At 39.4% G+C, this 16,005-nt stretch overlaps 1 protein-coding gene across 7 annotated transcripts in view; it reads right to left on the bottom strand.

Annotated features, from left to right (window-relative positions):
- Positions 1–16,005, bottom strand: part of astn1 (astrotactin 1) — a 267,228-nt gene that overhangs the window by 32,763 nt on the left and 218,460 nt on the right. For all 7 annotated transcript variants that reach the window (XM_087811062.1, XM_087811065.1, XM_087811063.1 and 4 more), the window contains 3 exons: positions 10,436–10,716; positions 7,372–7,505; positions 6,876–7,027 (listed from right to left, as the gene is read on the bottom strand). In XM_087811062.1, the coding sequence (XP_087667188.1) occupies positions 6,876–7,027; positions 7,372–7,505; positions 10,436–10,716 (567 nt within the window). The remainder of the gene's footprint in view (positions 1–6,875; positions 7,028–7,371; positions 7,506–10,435; positions 10,717–16,005) is intronic.

Raw genomic sequence — 16,005 nt, 5'->3', positions numbered from 1 at the left:
TTAAAAGTGATGGGAGGATTCATTTATATTCATTGCTCAAAGACAAAGATTATTTAGTAAAGAGTGACATCTGGTGAGCTCTCAGGATAATGATAATGTTTCATGAAGCTTCAGTCCATCAATACTTGTATTAACCAAACCAGCAATACTATTATAACCACTGACCAGTGACAAGAGGTTAATTGAAGCTGAAGCACTGACTCCTCAAACTTTCAAATACATGAAACACGCAGACTTCCTTGATCTTTGGATTCTCAGGTTTACAATTGTTCCTAAACACACCACCTGTAACAATGTCACATTCTGTGTGAACTTGCAGTTTGAGCCTGTTACCAAATAGCTTGTAGCTAGCTTGTAAGTAGGAAATGGACAGGTTTCTGGCAGGAAAAAGACCGAAGCTACATCCCTGCAGTGAAAGATTCTGCTGCCAACAAAGCTAAGATCTTATGACCATATAAATTCAAACATATGCGGAAGCAAACATCAAGTATGGCTGTACAACCAAACAGAAAAATGGCCATGATTACCCAAAATGCTTAACAAATAATGAATATTAAAAAGTGAATAAAAGTAATCTAATTAAATATACTCTATATGTTTCTTAATTTTAAAGCATTCCCTGTGTTTTGCAAAGGGGGTTCTCAGCTATAGGCTAATAGTTTTAGGGGGGCATTAGGATAGTGAGGTTTGGGAACCAAAGGGTTAGCCTTATTTGTTGGCTACTGGATAGTTTCTCAGCAGCATACTTCACACAAACAAACATATTAAAAGTACATAAATACAGAAAAAAATGAGAATTTAAGCAGCAAGATAACGCAGATGTTCTTTAACCCTCCTCGGGTTGGCCGTCTCTGCTCTGTATTTCATAAAACTCAACAAGCTGTAGCCAGGTAAAACCATACAGATTTTTTTAGCATAAATTTAAAATAGAAGTTCATCTAATGAAGGATGAGAGCAACTCAACTGGTGAAACATTGTGGGCGACATACAGCTATCCCTTTTATATATGGTGTTAACAACATGACCTTGAATGCCCATGGCTGACTCATCGGTTGCTACAGTATTGGGTAGAGTCCAAAAAACATCAGTTTTGACCTAATGGAAATATCCAGTTATTATAAATTCTGATACTCAAGTCAGGTTTACCACTTGGTAAAAAAAACGACTTATCTCCTGTCCAGTAGATTGAAGCAAAAAAAAGTGTATTTCGCTGTAAATCAGTTTCCCTTTTGAGTAAATGTTAAAATTTGAGAATTTTTTAAGCTAAAATACATAATCCTCTTTTATTTTGGCGGTCCAACGGAGCAAAACACACACACAAAATAGGCTTACAGCAGTGCGGAGGTGCCAGGTGCTCTGCTGGACAGCAGCATTAAGCACACGTTGCCCCCTCATTTCTTTTTATTGTCTTTTGTCCCAACACTAAAACTAAATACATCACGTCCAACTTCAATGGTTAAATACTTTAGTAAGAATGTGGAAATTGAAGTCTCTCTATCTTTGTCCATCTTTTCTTCCCGCTGTAGACGATGTAACTATGGAAATTAGATGCTGCTCTGAAACGATCAATAGATGTGAAAACAAAACCAAATGCAATGCCAGACTGGATAAAAAAAGTGATTTCTTCATCCTTATCATGAAACATTATTCCAGTGCTCCTAAAAAATGAAGATTATTCTGTTTATCCCAGTGACAGTACAGATTAGAGCACCCATGTTTGTCTCGTTCATTTTGCTGACACAGGCCATTTACTCAAAGGGCATGTGGAGGACTGATGTTCCGAAAAACATAAAAGGTCATATTTGCAATCAAACTGATATTTCAATGCTGCTCGTCTGCATTAAAGTTTACGTTGCGTCACAGTCAAAGAACATTTGGATCAGCGTTCGTTTTCAACTCCCCGTCACCACATCCATAGAACAGGCAAAATATAGAGTGACAGTTGTTGAAGATCGTCCTGAGACAAACGCACACATGCTAATAATGAGCAGTGATTGGTTTTTAACGTTCAGTAAACCTCGAAATATAACAAGATGATCTTATTGTGGGGGGGGGAACATGTAACTTAAAACACGTTGTTAGTCCTGTTTGAAAGGTGTCAGGACCCAGGGAGAATTACTTTTTCCGAAATGCAAATTTGTTAGAGTGTTTCTTCATCCCACGTGCACGTTGGCAGTAGAGAACTGGCCGGTTTCACCTGGACTGCTTGTTCTGACACTCTTCTGTCAGGGCAAGCATCAAATGAATCTGCTGCATGAGTCATTTGTTGGACGCGAGGAACTGTCCCGCCTACACTTCTTGACGTGACTAATCGGAAATATGGGTTATGTAAGTAAATAAGTTTTCAATAAACACAAAAAAACAAGTTTACTGAATAGTAGCTGAGTCCATTCAATGAGAAGGTTCTGTATTACACTCTTACTGCAAGTAAAATTGTTGGGACTATAAACCAATTCTGGTCTCTGGTGTCTCTTCTATCTCAAGGTTCACAGAAAGATTCCTAACCTGACAGTTAGTGATAGACTGATGAAGCTTCATTAAGGATTGTCCTTATGTCAGAGTCCACTAGAGGGCACTCTTTAGTGTAACACCTTTGGCTTTGAGCAACTATTTGAATGAAACATTTGCTCATTTTCTTCGTCTCATTCCAAAGAAGGTTTCAAACTAACTTAGAGCCCAGTAGCTGAAATGTTAAGCAAGTTACAGCGTTTTCAAGTCCGTCAAAGTTTTAGCAGCTTTTGCGTCATTTTTCGGAATCTGTCGTGATCAACACAAAATAACCACACTAGCAAACTTCTAAGTCCATGCAAGTATCTCAAAGGGACCCTTAAATATTTAAAACTAAATAACATTGCAATTTCATTTAAATAATACATATATCTTACATACTAAATATATAATACATAACAACATATGTTTGCAGTTTTGTAGAATGACTTGGCAGGTCCGATTTGGCTGGTCCTGAGTTTGACACAGAATTCAAGTGGTTAAGGTGATACCAGGCATCTCTATTTCACTCTCAGCAGTTCAAATGTTTTACGGCGCTGAAAACATCTTGTGATCTTAGTCGTGGTGTTTCCTCGCTGAGATAAGGGGGTACTAAGTGTTCCGGAGTGCGGCCCAAGCTTTAATGGGAACTTTTAGTCCAACTTTGGGAAACCATTACTTCCAACCCTCGTATTCACTGGCAAAGCACTTAAAAAGGAAATGGCCTCCTCTCTTTTGTGAATCCAGTTTGTCGATTAATGATGCTCGCTTTTCAGTGGAACACAGTTTTCTCTCATTAGGCTGCAACCAAACTGTGCGTCTCACTGAGAACTGTAGAGGCTCCTTTATGGATCAGGTCATTACAGCTAAAATAAACTGCTCTTGTCTTGCCAAATTCTTCCTTTGCGTGTCCTGCCAAATATTTGCAGTTATAGATGAAAGAGATCGGAATCCTGCTGCTACTGTGACTGCTCGCAGGACTTCATTAAACATCACGGAAAGGAAACATGGAAATTGAGCAAATGAATAAAGAATCAATAGCAGGAAATGGATGCGATTTCTTAAACTAAACTAAGGGACTTTCTCAGACTCATTGAGTCATCACTCAGTCAGGCTATCACGCGATACCTCAGCAGAGAATTAAATCTCAGGTCCTGGCTATGATCTGTATTTTTTCTCTAATCTCATAGCACCCGCGAGTCCACCAAAGATTGATAATTCAACAGTCTCCCGAAGTAACCCATTTCAGTGATTGAATTCCAGATTAAATAAGATAAAAGGCAAGAAACATTACGTTGATCTACATACCCACGTTTGAAATTTTTGTTCCTAGTGAAACGAGTGACGGGCTGATGAAGCTTCATAAGCAGTGTCATCATCATAGTCTAGTTGATGGCAATCTGGGCGTATAAATAACAAAACTTGCCAAAGATAATACAGCATAAAATGGCATCTAGTTGCCTCTGAAAATAATGGCAATGCTTCATGAAGCTTCAAACTAGTTCAGACTATTTGCCTTAACTTTGTAGCACTGATCCTCCCATAAGTCTTTGCTTCTAAATCCACAATAGTTAGGATGTGTGATGATGGATTATCTTTGGGGTCACCACAATTAGACCCCTGTTACAGAATAATTACCTGCTAATATCTGTGTAGTTAAGTAAGATGAAAATACAGCTTGTTATTTCTAAAATCTTCCCAGGCGGCCCGTTTGATTAATGACTCTTTCGCCGTCACGAAATGCAGTCTAATTGGTGAGTTTAGTCAGCAAAAAGACACTCCGATGACCAGCTGCTCACACAAACAGAGGCCAGCAAACTGACCCAAAAGCATCTTGAAGGGATGCTCTGCCAAAACATCATCTGGCCCTTTTTCTCGTTCGCAATTATTGGAGACGAATGGATTGAACGCTTTATTAACTCTGGTCAGCAGGATGTAAATTAATTAGTGCATTAGTCTGGTGTGATGCTCCGTAAAAGTGGAAGCGTGGGGTCTTTAAACCCTGCCACACTTTTCTGGTCTCTGCAGTTTCCTCATATTTCCTTATTAGCTTCATATGTTTGAGTTCACATTAATTTAACAACTCATTGTGACCATAACAAAGAATGATTTAATTAAACAGCTGTAGCATTTGTCGGGGCCTAAATTCTTTCTTATCCATTGTAATGTTTATTACGATTATAATTTAAGCTTTGCAGAAATACAGGTACAACTTGATATTCTGTCTAAAGCGTTGAATTATGAGAAGTGAAGAAAAAAATGCTACTAAAAGTTATAGATTAGTTGTCCACCAATTATTCCTAGACACTATTTCAGAAATAAATGCAGCTCGAGATATTAGTATAGTATATATAAAAACATCTCTCCAGATCATGTGTATTTACTATTTATTTGAAGATCCATGAAGCAGCGCCATCATTTTCTGAGCTCAGAAGGTGGCACTCTATTACGCTCTAGTAGAAGAACTCACATTTCTCCGATCCTTTAATCTCTTCACTGGCTGCCAGTTTCTTTCAGGATCAACTTTAAAATTATGTTTCTTACTTTCAGAGCTATGGTCAGACTCCTCCTTACGTCAGTGATCTGATCCAGTCTTACACCCAAGCTCGGGCTATTAGGTCTGTGGATCAGAATCTACTGATTGTTCCTCGCACTCGGTTCAGGACCAGAGGAGAGAAATCCTTTCAGGCTGTTGCTCCTAAGCTTTGTAACGATCTTCCTCTCCCTCTGTGTTTGATGGATCTACTGACTCCTTCAAGAAACATCTACATCTGAAGACACTTTATTCGTGCAGACTTTTCCCTGAGTATTGTTTCGATTGTTTAAGCGCTTCGTGACCCTGGTCTGGAAAAGAGCTCTATAAATATAAATTACTTACTTACTATGGTGGAAAACCAAATATTATACAACTAATCAAGTGATCTAGTGGGCTCCATAAGTAAAACAGTGCTTGATAAAGTGTCAAAAATTCAGGGGTGGCAAACCTGGTCCTCAAGAGCCGCAGTGGGTGCAGGTTTTTGTTCCAACCAATCAAGAAGACACCTTTTCACCAATCAGGTGTCTTAGGAGTGTAATCAGTTGATTGTCAGTCTGGTGTTGCTTGTTTCAGCTAAAACCTCATTGGTTAAACTTGGCATGCTGGATCGGTTGGAACAAAAACCTGCAGCCACTGCGGCTCTTTGAGGACCGGGTTGGCCACCCCTGGTTGTGGAATACTTTGGCAACGCAATAACAAAATGAAAAAAAAAGAGAAAAATCTCACCTCATAAATGGATGGTTCAGTTTCTGCTTGCCTAAGATTGGTTGACCTTGAGGCCCCATCCCCTCAACATACTTCCACATGGTATTCATTCAAAAACCAGAACATTTGTTAGCAGCAGTTAAAAGTCACTTAAGCTATTTTCTCGCTATTGCTTTAGAGGCGACGTTAAAAGTTGATGGGGAGGTGCTATGATGTGAAAGAAACTGTCACCCCACCATACAGGAGCGGTTAATCCAATACATTTGGGGTTTCCTTGATGCAACATCTGAATATTCATCCACCTCAAATTGCTGAAATATGTCACGGTATGGTAATCAATCAGATTAGACCAGATTAAAGAGACAGAGCCATAATAAGTATATAATGAAACTCATCAAACTGCTGACTACACTTCTGATCATGCAGGAACATCAACAACTCAAGTTTATTTTCCCTTTAAAAAAAATAAACTTTTTAGATAAAAAAGTACAATTCTACTTTCAACTAAGTTTAGCACCAGCAGATTGACCTACTTTTTCTTCGATAGAGCTCGAGATGCGACGAGGAAACTTGAGATGCGACAGAAAACCAACAACCACTCGGGGCAAATAACACAAATGTCACAAAATAGTGTCAATACACCTTCAGAGAGTCTCGCACAGTGACGAGCTGCATTCTAACGTAGCGCCATAAGCACTTTCTTGACACCACATGCAAAAGTTGAAAAACTGCTATTATATGTAAATCTTATTTTTAGAGTTATACTTCTACTCGATGGCTGTCCTGCCTGCCCCACAAGTCCTAGCAGATTGTCCTTCAAACAATGTATATAGTTGCCATCTTACTAACGGATCAGTTGCTTTCAAAACAGACACGCAATGTGTCGACAGCAGTTGTGTGTACAGTGTGTAACCTGAAAACTGATCAGACATAATGTATTTCAATGGAGATGCTTGCCCTTTGGACCTAAATGATTTTTATTTTAATATATATTTATTACTTTACATTTTTATCATTCTTCTTCACGTTTATGGTCCCTTAATATTGTTCATTTCGAAGTCGACTGTCTTTTCAAATCATTTTTAATTGATTTAATTAGATTTACTCAAAAGAACAAATGAAATGAATGTGTTTATAGTGAGCATACCTGTCTCAACTTTGGAGTGGTCGGTCCTCTCCGTCACCTTCTCCTGGCTGATGAGGTAGTCAATGATGCGCACACCAATAGGCGGCTCCGTGTGGTTCCATTCCATGATGACCAATGAGCTGCTGGGCTCGTAGGTGTAGGACAGTTTCAGCCTGGCAACAGTGACAGGGACATAAAATCACTGAGTGAACGATGGTGTTGCTGTTCTCATTACTGTGACTGACAGCTGACATCATTTCTGCTCGTGTTAGGCAAAACTGTGAGAACATTCTGCAATGTCACCAATTCCTCCGTCGACGAACCCACAATTACTCCACGTTTTAGTCTCCACAGCTTCATGTTTACAAGTTTTCCGGACAACAAATCAATGCGGCAGCTTGTTTAATTCATTAGTTCAGGCTAATCTGCCCACAAATATAAATCAATGATCACTGCGAGGCTAGGATGAGCTCGAATTGCTGTCAAAGTCTCGGCAGAATTGAGATCAGGTGCATACATAGGTTGTGGAAGTGGGGCGCAGGTGGGAAGCCCGTTGGAGCCAAAGGCGGTGGAATCGCAGCGACACCAGTCATCAATAACATCGCCCTTCCCAGAGCACCACAGCATGCTCATCATCGCCTCCTGCAGAGCCTAGGAGGATAGACAAACATCTCAGCGTGATCCAGCTTTCATTGAGGCTTGTTTTCTTTTATTTTTTTGAAAGACACTGTTATTATCATAGCATGATGCATTAAATCACATAAAATGATGGACAAATGTATACAATTATAAACAACATTTTTAAAATAATTACAATGTATTGATTTATTTGGCCATTTAACATCTAGATCAGGAAACTTTTTTTTTTATATTTCCCACTTCAAGAAATATTTGAGTGCTCGTGAGATTTGAGCAATTGAGATTATTTGTGTTTCGCTGAGGTTTGTGGCCTATAGAGAACCACGATCTATATGGTTGCAGGCAATGAGTAATTCTCGTCAGGTTTGTTTTTTCTTCAGCTATAATTGGGCACAATCTTCATGAAGGTCATGAAGTGATTAATTGAGGGTTTCTTTTTAAAAGGGATGAGTATTTTTTAGGTGTCATCTGATGCCGGTGCAAAATACTTTTGAAACAGCGCCAGTGCTCAAAGGGCAACTAATGTGTTGACTTAAGTGTCTCTTAAATCAATCTTGGACCTTTATTGTACTCATTAGTATGTGTGTTTGTTCATCATTACGTCATGATGACTATGTTTGGTGCTACTGATGCTCTTGTAACCTCTTGTTTGTCGAGATTTCATACAGGTGAGAACATTATAAAGTAATAACTTCAGAACATTGTCATGATGAGAGACTGACTGGATCTTGGAGAGGAAGACTAATATTAGTTTTCATTTAAAAGGAGCCCACATTTTTTTTTTTAAATTAACTCAAATCTTATATAACAGAACATTTGAAAAAATAAACAATATAATAAATTAAACTCTGTCAGCTCCTGTGTAATGACTGGAAAACAATTTTCCTGAAGGAAATCTCACAAGGGATCAATAAAAATCTAAGCGTGCCTAATTTTAACGATGAAGATGTTTGCAATGAAGATATCATCTGCAAGTATTATTTAGAAGTTTGATTGTGCGTGTGCAAGATGGCATGCCAACAAAAACATCATGAGACACACAAATCTCCGTCGCTATCTGCTCTTGTTACTACCTCTTATGTCAAGACAGGCACCGTTACGGTAGAGCGTATTGATACCCATCCCTACTCTTGAGGGACGAGATGGATGGGCCTGTCAATGCCTCAGTGGCAGACAGAAAGCTCCACTTCGATTCAGCCAGGTGGAGATAACGTCCAGAATGTTCTTCAAATCAATCTTTTTGAGTTAAAGATCTTAAAATCAACTACCTGCACCTGAATGGTTGTTTTTGGATGACATTGTGAGGCAGTGGGAGACTTAAAGAAACAATACGTGTCTCTTTTTTGCACATTTTCTGTAATGATACCAGGAAGTAAACACCAGAAAATGATGGTAGAAGATACTTTAGCTTGTTTAATGACCAAATGAACATGTGTTATGTGGCGACAGAGGTTCCACTTTACGACAGTTACACTATTCTGGCCCTGGGGGGAGCAACAAACAATACTTTAAATATTACTTATCACTGCTTAAAGATGAGTATTATCAGGAAAAAGTACTCCACTGTGAATACAGTATCAGGCAGCTGTGATTTCTGCTGCAGATTCCATGGATGGAAAGCCTTACTTAAAGTGGCCATTCAAAAGAAGGGTGGATATATTCATCACGTCTTAAGTCGTGAAAGATCATTTTTTAAATTCCATTGATGAAAATCAGTCAAAGACTGACGGGTTTTATTAAAGGATGAAAGAAGAGTTGGTCTGGACAGAGCAGATGGATGGGCCTCTGGCTAAATGAGTAACGGCTCTTTACCCGGTTTTGTGGTCATCATTTTCACTATAACTGATGAAAGCTACTTAATACTGTAAGTGTGTAAGGGTGGATGTAGAGGGGGACATGGTATAATCAGGGATGAGCTCACTTGATAGCGTTAAATTCTGTATTGAATTTTCAATCTTTAATTTAAGCTTTACCAACATTTTTTTTTTTTACAACAGGGAATCGTTCTGTTCCCGTTCCTCTTTACAACTTACACCCCAAACTTTGCAGACTCTTCTGCAACATGCCACATAGAAAAGTATTCTGATGATACGGCTGTTGTGGCATGTTTGACGGGAGGGGATGAAGCGAGATAAATGGTCTGATCCTTTGTATTTATTGTATTTATGTATTTGTTTGATTGTATTTACATATAAACATAGATGTTTGAATGGATGGATTTGTTATTGCTTCTGGACAAATTAATTTCTCCTCCGGGGATCAATAAAGTATCCATCCATCCATCCATCCATCCATCCATCCATCCATCCATCCATCCATCCATCCATCCATCCATCCATCCATCCATCCATCCATCCATCCATCCATCCATCCATCCATCCATCCATCCATCCATCCATCCATCCATCCATCCATCCATCCATCCATCCACCCACCCACCCACCCACCCACCCATCCATCCATCCATCCATCCATCCATCCATCCATCCATCCATCCATCCATCCATCCATCCATCCATCCATCCATCCATCCATCCATCCATCCATCCATCCATCCATCCATCCATCCATCCATCCATCCATCCATCCATCCATCCATCCATCCATCCATCCACCCACCCACCCACCCACCCACCCATCCATCCATCCATCCATCCATCCATCCATCCATCCATCCATCCATCCATCCATCCATCCATCCATCCATCCATCCATCCATCCATCCATCCATCCATCCATCCACCCACCCAACCACCCACACACCCACCCACCCACCCATCCATCCATCCACCCACCCACCCACCCACCCACCCACCCACCCACCCACCCATCCATCCATCCATCCATCCATCCATCCATCCATCCATCCATCCATCCATCCATTATCAGCATTTACTAGTATTTTTGAACGCTAAGTGATAATATATTGTTCAAGAACATACCTGATATGTTTCATTGTTGGACACCAGTTCGTATATAGGTGCAGCCTTAGTGATCTGCAGCAGGACTGGCTCAGACAGCTGTCGCCCCTGGGAGGCCCGGGGGCTCATATGGCAGAGATGACAGGATCTCGGACACTGACCCTGGCTGGTACAGTCCATCCGCACCCCGGCTGCCATGCGCTTCGCCCCAGTGTCCAGCAGACTGGCGATGTATGCCGGGTACGTCAGCGTCCTGGCCTCCTTCGCCTCGTGCTCGTCTGATTCCTCTGATGGAGAATTTCCTGCAGAGACATGAACAGTTGGCTGAGTGATGTTTGAAAGTTAGAGTCAGTCACTTGATGTCAAGAATTCCCCCCAAAACGCTCAAATATAACGAATAAAAGAAAAAACTATACATCAACAAATGAGATAATCACGCTCTAATGATGCTTTAATGTGTATTCGATAAAGCTTCTCTGGATTTTCTAATGACAGCCAGGGAGTAATCACACGGATATACAAGAACAAATCTCTCCTGTGATGCAGCTCGGCAAAACCTCACAGACTAAATGTGTTCACACTTTAATGTTTGGGGACTATTTAGCGGCTCAACATCACAGGCAGACTCCATTAGCAGAAGTGTCAATACTGCATAATTTCCTTCAGCGGAGAAGATTAATTAAACAATAAAACATTGATGGCGACACAGCTTTCTAATTCTGTCGCACACATTTTCTTTGAACGGGATGGAGATGAACTTTACTCATTGTGTGACTAAAGAGTGGACAAGTATTACAAGTAATGAAGCGGACTGATGCGTTGGGTTCGCTGCAATTACAGCTTCTCTGAGAGTCTATAAATTGTATATTTGCAGAAAATCTATTCATTTGATTTTGTGGCATTCAAACGGATAACATGGGTGGAAGATTTGAAGGTAAGATGGGATTTTTTTTCTCCCCTGGATGTTTAACTATATTGCCTCTTCTCACGGATTATTCAAAATGAGAGTTACCCGTGCATGTGCAGTACCGTTAAAAAAAAATGTTGACACATCAATCAAGCCGTGAGAAAAAGTGAGCCCATCAATGCTGTAGGAGAAGTTTAGGGACCGTTCTGAGAAATGTATGAATTGGTAGCAACACTTTCTTACTTGAATTACGACTGGTAAATATTTACTTTCGCATTGACAAATAATCACAATGCATCAGCATTAAAAATAGTACTACTACTACATACAAAAGATTTTAAGGTAGCTTTAGTGTCGGGCGTTTTGCCAACAGAAGCAAGAGGTTTTCTGGTTTGGTCTGTTTTAGTCTAATATGCTTTTATAGCTCATCAATCATATTGTTGTTACTATTGTCCTGTTTCCAACGTACTGTGACATTTTTTAATGAGCAAGTTTTTAATGTTAAAGCACCTCGTGGCACTGAATGTCTAAATGATATATGTACAGTATAAGTTAATAGTATTCAAAATAGACTCCAGAATGATACTAATGTTCTTTAACTGTATTAAGTTGTTATGTATATTATAAGTATAGTAAAAAAGACCCCAGTCATCAAATATGAACCTTTATAACACACTACACTGCAGAAAACTGACTACAAACTGTTTCCTTCAACCGAGAAAAATCTCTAAACTTAGGAAAATGATGTCACAGCATGATCTAGAGCTAATAATCCATGTGTTTGTGTCTTCTTGTTGACTATTATAACAGTTTATTTCGTGTCTCGCCTGCAGTTGATACAAAACTCTGCAGGAAGAATTCTATCCTGTTCTAGCAGAAGAACTCACATTTCCCGATCCTTAAAACCCTTCACTGGCTGCCAGTTTCTTTCAGGATCAACTTTAAAATTCTGGTTCTTACTTTCCAGCCTTACACCCCAGCTCGGGCTCTGAGGTCTGTGGATCTGAATCTACTGATGGTTCCACGCACACGGCTCAGGACCAGAGGAGAGAAATCCTTCCAGGCTGTTGCTCCTAAGCTTTGGAACAATCTTCCTCTCTCTCTGCGCTTGACATTTTTATTTGTGCAGGCTTTTCCCTGATTCTCTGGGACTCCTGTGTTTGTCTTATGTGTCTTGGCCTTTTAAAGCATGTATTTTAACTGTGTATTGTATTAAAGCACATCACAGCTGGAATACGAATTTCAATCCAACTGATAACATCGAAACACACAGTAGCACCAAACATCGCTTGGTAGTTTGGTACTTGAGGAGGCTGCAGCAAAACAAAACATCACGACTGTGTGCATGTGTGTGTGTGCGTGTGTCTTCCTATATTCTGTCATGGCCATTTCTCTGCAACGGTCTGAATGTGGACGTCCTTGAGACGGGCAGAGAGCAGGAGAGAGTCCAGTGAAGGCCAATGGACAGATAAGTCCAGAGCAATCACAGTAATGTGGAGTTAAATGAGGTCTGATAGTGGTTTCAGTCACATTAGAGGAGACAGAAATCAAACAGGATGGTCACACACATCAAGAGCAGGCGTGTGCGTGTTTAGGTGTGTGTAGGTGTGTGTGTGTTTAAAGTTAACAGCTCTCTGCAGGCGCCGGCTCAACCCGTCTAATCAAAGCCTATAAAGAAAAAGGTTGGAGATTTGTGGGGTGTTAATCGTAGGACTGTGGAGATAAATCAATGCTTAGATCAAGCAAAATGGGAAAATGTGTCAATCAATCCAGATGCATGCTGTGCCAGTGCACCAACTTTCTTCACGCGCTCCAATGTTACAAAAGAACTCTCCCGACTCCCCACTTCTGAGCGTGTTTGGCAAAAACAGCTCGCTCTGATCGGCTCTCTTGATTTGTCCTTCACTCTCCATCTCCTGGTAGATGCCACATGGCACGAGGACAGATTGGCGCCAGTCAGCGCCCGGTAAATTGGCAATAATTAGCGCAGTTTAGTTTGAGTTCACGTCAATAGCTGTGTGGTACCACAGGGGACCGACCGAGGGAAGCCAAGCACAGTCTCAGGATTCACAGTGTGTGGGCGAGAAACATGTATCAAGAAAAAAAAAAAAGTAAAACAGAAAAGGGTTGGTTTGGAGCAGCTTTCCAGGATGATTGAAGATTGACAACAATATGAAGTTCCCAATTCCTGGTTCTTAATTCACTACAAGGATTGAGTGGAAACGAAAAGAAGACCCACGTTAAAATTAAAACATGTTAAATTCTCATGATATATAAACTATATGTATTACATTTCACAATTCAATCATTTTAGTTTATTTTAACCATTGTTTAATCTTTGCAAGAAACACATAAGCAGTGCTGGAGTTCGTTTACCTTGACTCAGAGACAACACAAGGGATACCTCAAACACATTTGTTTTCGGGTCACCTTGACCCAGAGATAACACAGGGGTTAAGAAGCTGACATGGCAGACATTGACTGGGTAAATCAGGAACTCAGGATTGCTTTAGTTAGGGTCTGAAAAAATGGAAGAAATAGAAAATACTTTAATATGAATTACACAAGATAAAGAATAATAATATAATATAATGTATGTAATACAAAAATGTGAAAATAAATAAAGCAATCAATAAAAGGGTTAAGCAGGTATTTATTAATGAAGTTAATGATGATATTTAATACATATTAGATAAGGATAATTTAGCTCCTTTCACTAAGTGTAAAGGTTCAAATAGGTTCAATAAAAATGTGTACTGTATTTAATATTTATTAAATAAGAATGAATTCCATAATATCAGCTGGTTTCAGAAATTGTGAGGCAGAGAATCTACCAAAAGCTGCTCTCTTTTCCTACCCCTCTTTATTGGGTTATTTGATGTTGAAATGTATTTATTGCGTTATTTACAGTCAAATTATTATATTAAATATATTTTATTTTTATTATTATACATCATCTTGTGTCATTTATATGTTTGCAATTTCTATTAATGTATTTTCTATTTCTTTCCTTTTCTTCAGACCCTAACTAGTGCAAACCTGAGTTCCTGACCCGGTCAATGTTAGCTATTTCAGCTCCTTGTGTTCTCTCAGGGTCAAAGTGACCTGGATATAATGTTTTCATTTATATCCGGGTCTCCTTGACCCTAAGATAACACAAGGGTTTAAATGAACACACAAACAGCCTATTTAAGTAAACAATATTAATAATAATATTAACAATAACCAGAAACGAAAACAGCTTTATTGCCAGTAAGGTTCAAAACAAAACAGAAATGTATCGTAATAATGAAAATTGTAAGAATAAAATGTGTGTCTGTGTGCGTGTATGCTTGGATGTGTGTGTGTGTGTGTGTGGAATATATTTTCTTGGAAGGTACATAATAAATCAAATCCTCTCCAGTCAGGGCATGTCGATGTTTTCCTCTCCCTCAGAATGATGTTCCCACCGTGACTTGTCATTTTCATAAAAGAAACTAAACATCGTCGCTTTGATTCACAGCATTCCTTCTTCGTAATGTCAAACAAGACAACAAGAAGATTTGTGCTCTTCTTTCAACCGCTCGCGCAAATGTTATTCTCCTGACATGTTCTGATTCCCAACGACTTTGCTCTTTTATCAGCAAAATGGCTCTCAGTCTTTCTTCCGCACCGTAACACAATTAGAGGGAGGTGTGAGAGGAATGCTGAAATGTGATTGTTTTGCATCCCTTTGCTGTAGAGTCTTTCTTTTCTCTCAGTCGCTGACACTTGTTTATGTGTTCCCACTTCCCTTTTCACTCTTCCTCACTTTGTCTCATTTTTCTCTTCAGTACTCGACTTCTTTGAAAGCTTTTTTTCCTTTCTTTTCAGGCTGAAGTGACATTTTTTTAAACTAAAAACAGGAACTTGTGTTTATTAATATCAGATTTCTTCCGTTTTGTCCTGGTTTTAACATCTCTTCATGTAAGGTTAGATGTGGGTAAACGTGGATGTCAGGAAAAAAAAAATAATACAATTTTTATATTCTTTCACGCAATCCTGAGATTTTTCTCGACACCGAATTCGTTTAAACTTTTAAATGACAGACACAACCAAAACATCAATACCGTGTTAAAATAAACCATAGAATTGAGAATGTCATTTCACATTTAAAGCTCATGGATGATTTCCTTTGGACTGTTCTGGCACTTTAGTAAAAAAAACAAATTCGCCATCAAAGCTGCTTGCCACCTGAAAAATGGAACGTCTGGTCATTATTATGCAAATCCAGGATAGAATTTACAGCGACTTTCCGACTTGTGGAGCATTTTAATCTTGTTTAGCTAATTGTTATGGCTTTACGGTCCCGGCGCACCGGCCTCGCTTTAATAGGCAGCAGCTGCTTCCTGATCAGAATCTATACGTCTCCCCCTGTTTGTCTGGCTCCGAGAGCAGATCGAATAATTGAATCATATGCAGAAAAATACATTGGAAAAACATATTTTAATGGATCTACAACCTTGATGTACATATTTCCCCGATAGCCTTTTAATCCAAACTTAATATACTATAAACCTAAAATGATCATGATGCTACGCTAATTGGTTACGAGCTACAAGCATATTTTCGAAAGGTTTCACAGATGCTGTTATATTTCCAGACGGCCCTTTCTTGGTGTTTGGCAGCCCAAACAGGCGGATTGATCAAGTGAATATTTTTTATC

Source organism: Callionymus lyra, chromosome 16 (assembly GCF_982586985.1).
Source record: "Callionymus lyra chromosome 16, fCalLyr1.hap1.1, whole genome shotgun sequence".
In the NCBI taxonomy this organism is placed as follows: Eukaryota; Metazoa; Chordata; class Actinopteri; order Syngnathiformes; family Callionymidae; genus Callionymus; species Callionymus lyra.
The sequence above is the reverse complement of the archived record's forward strand: the minus strand, read 5'-3'. Positions and strand labels throughout refer to the sequence as shown.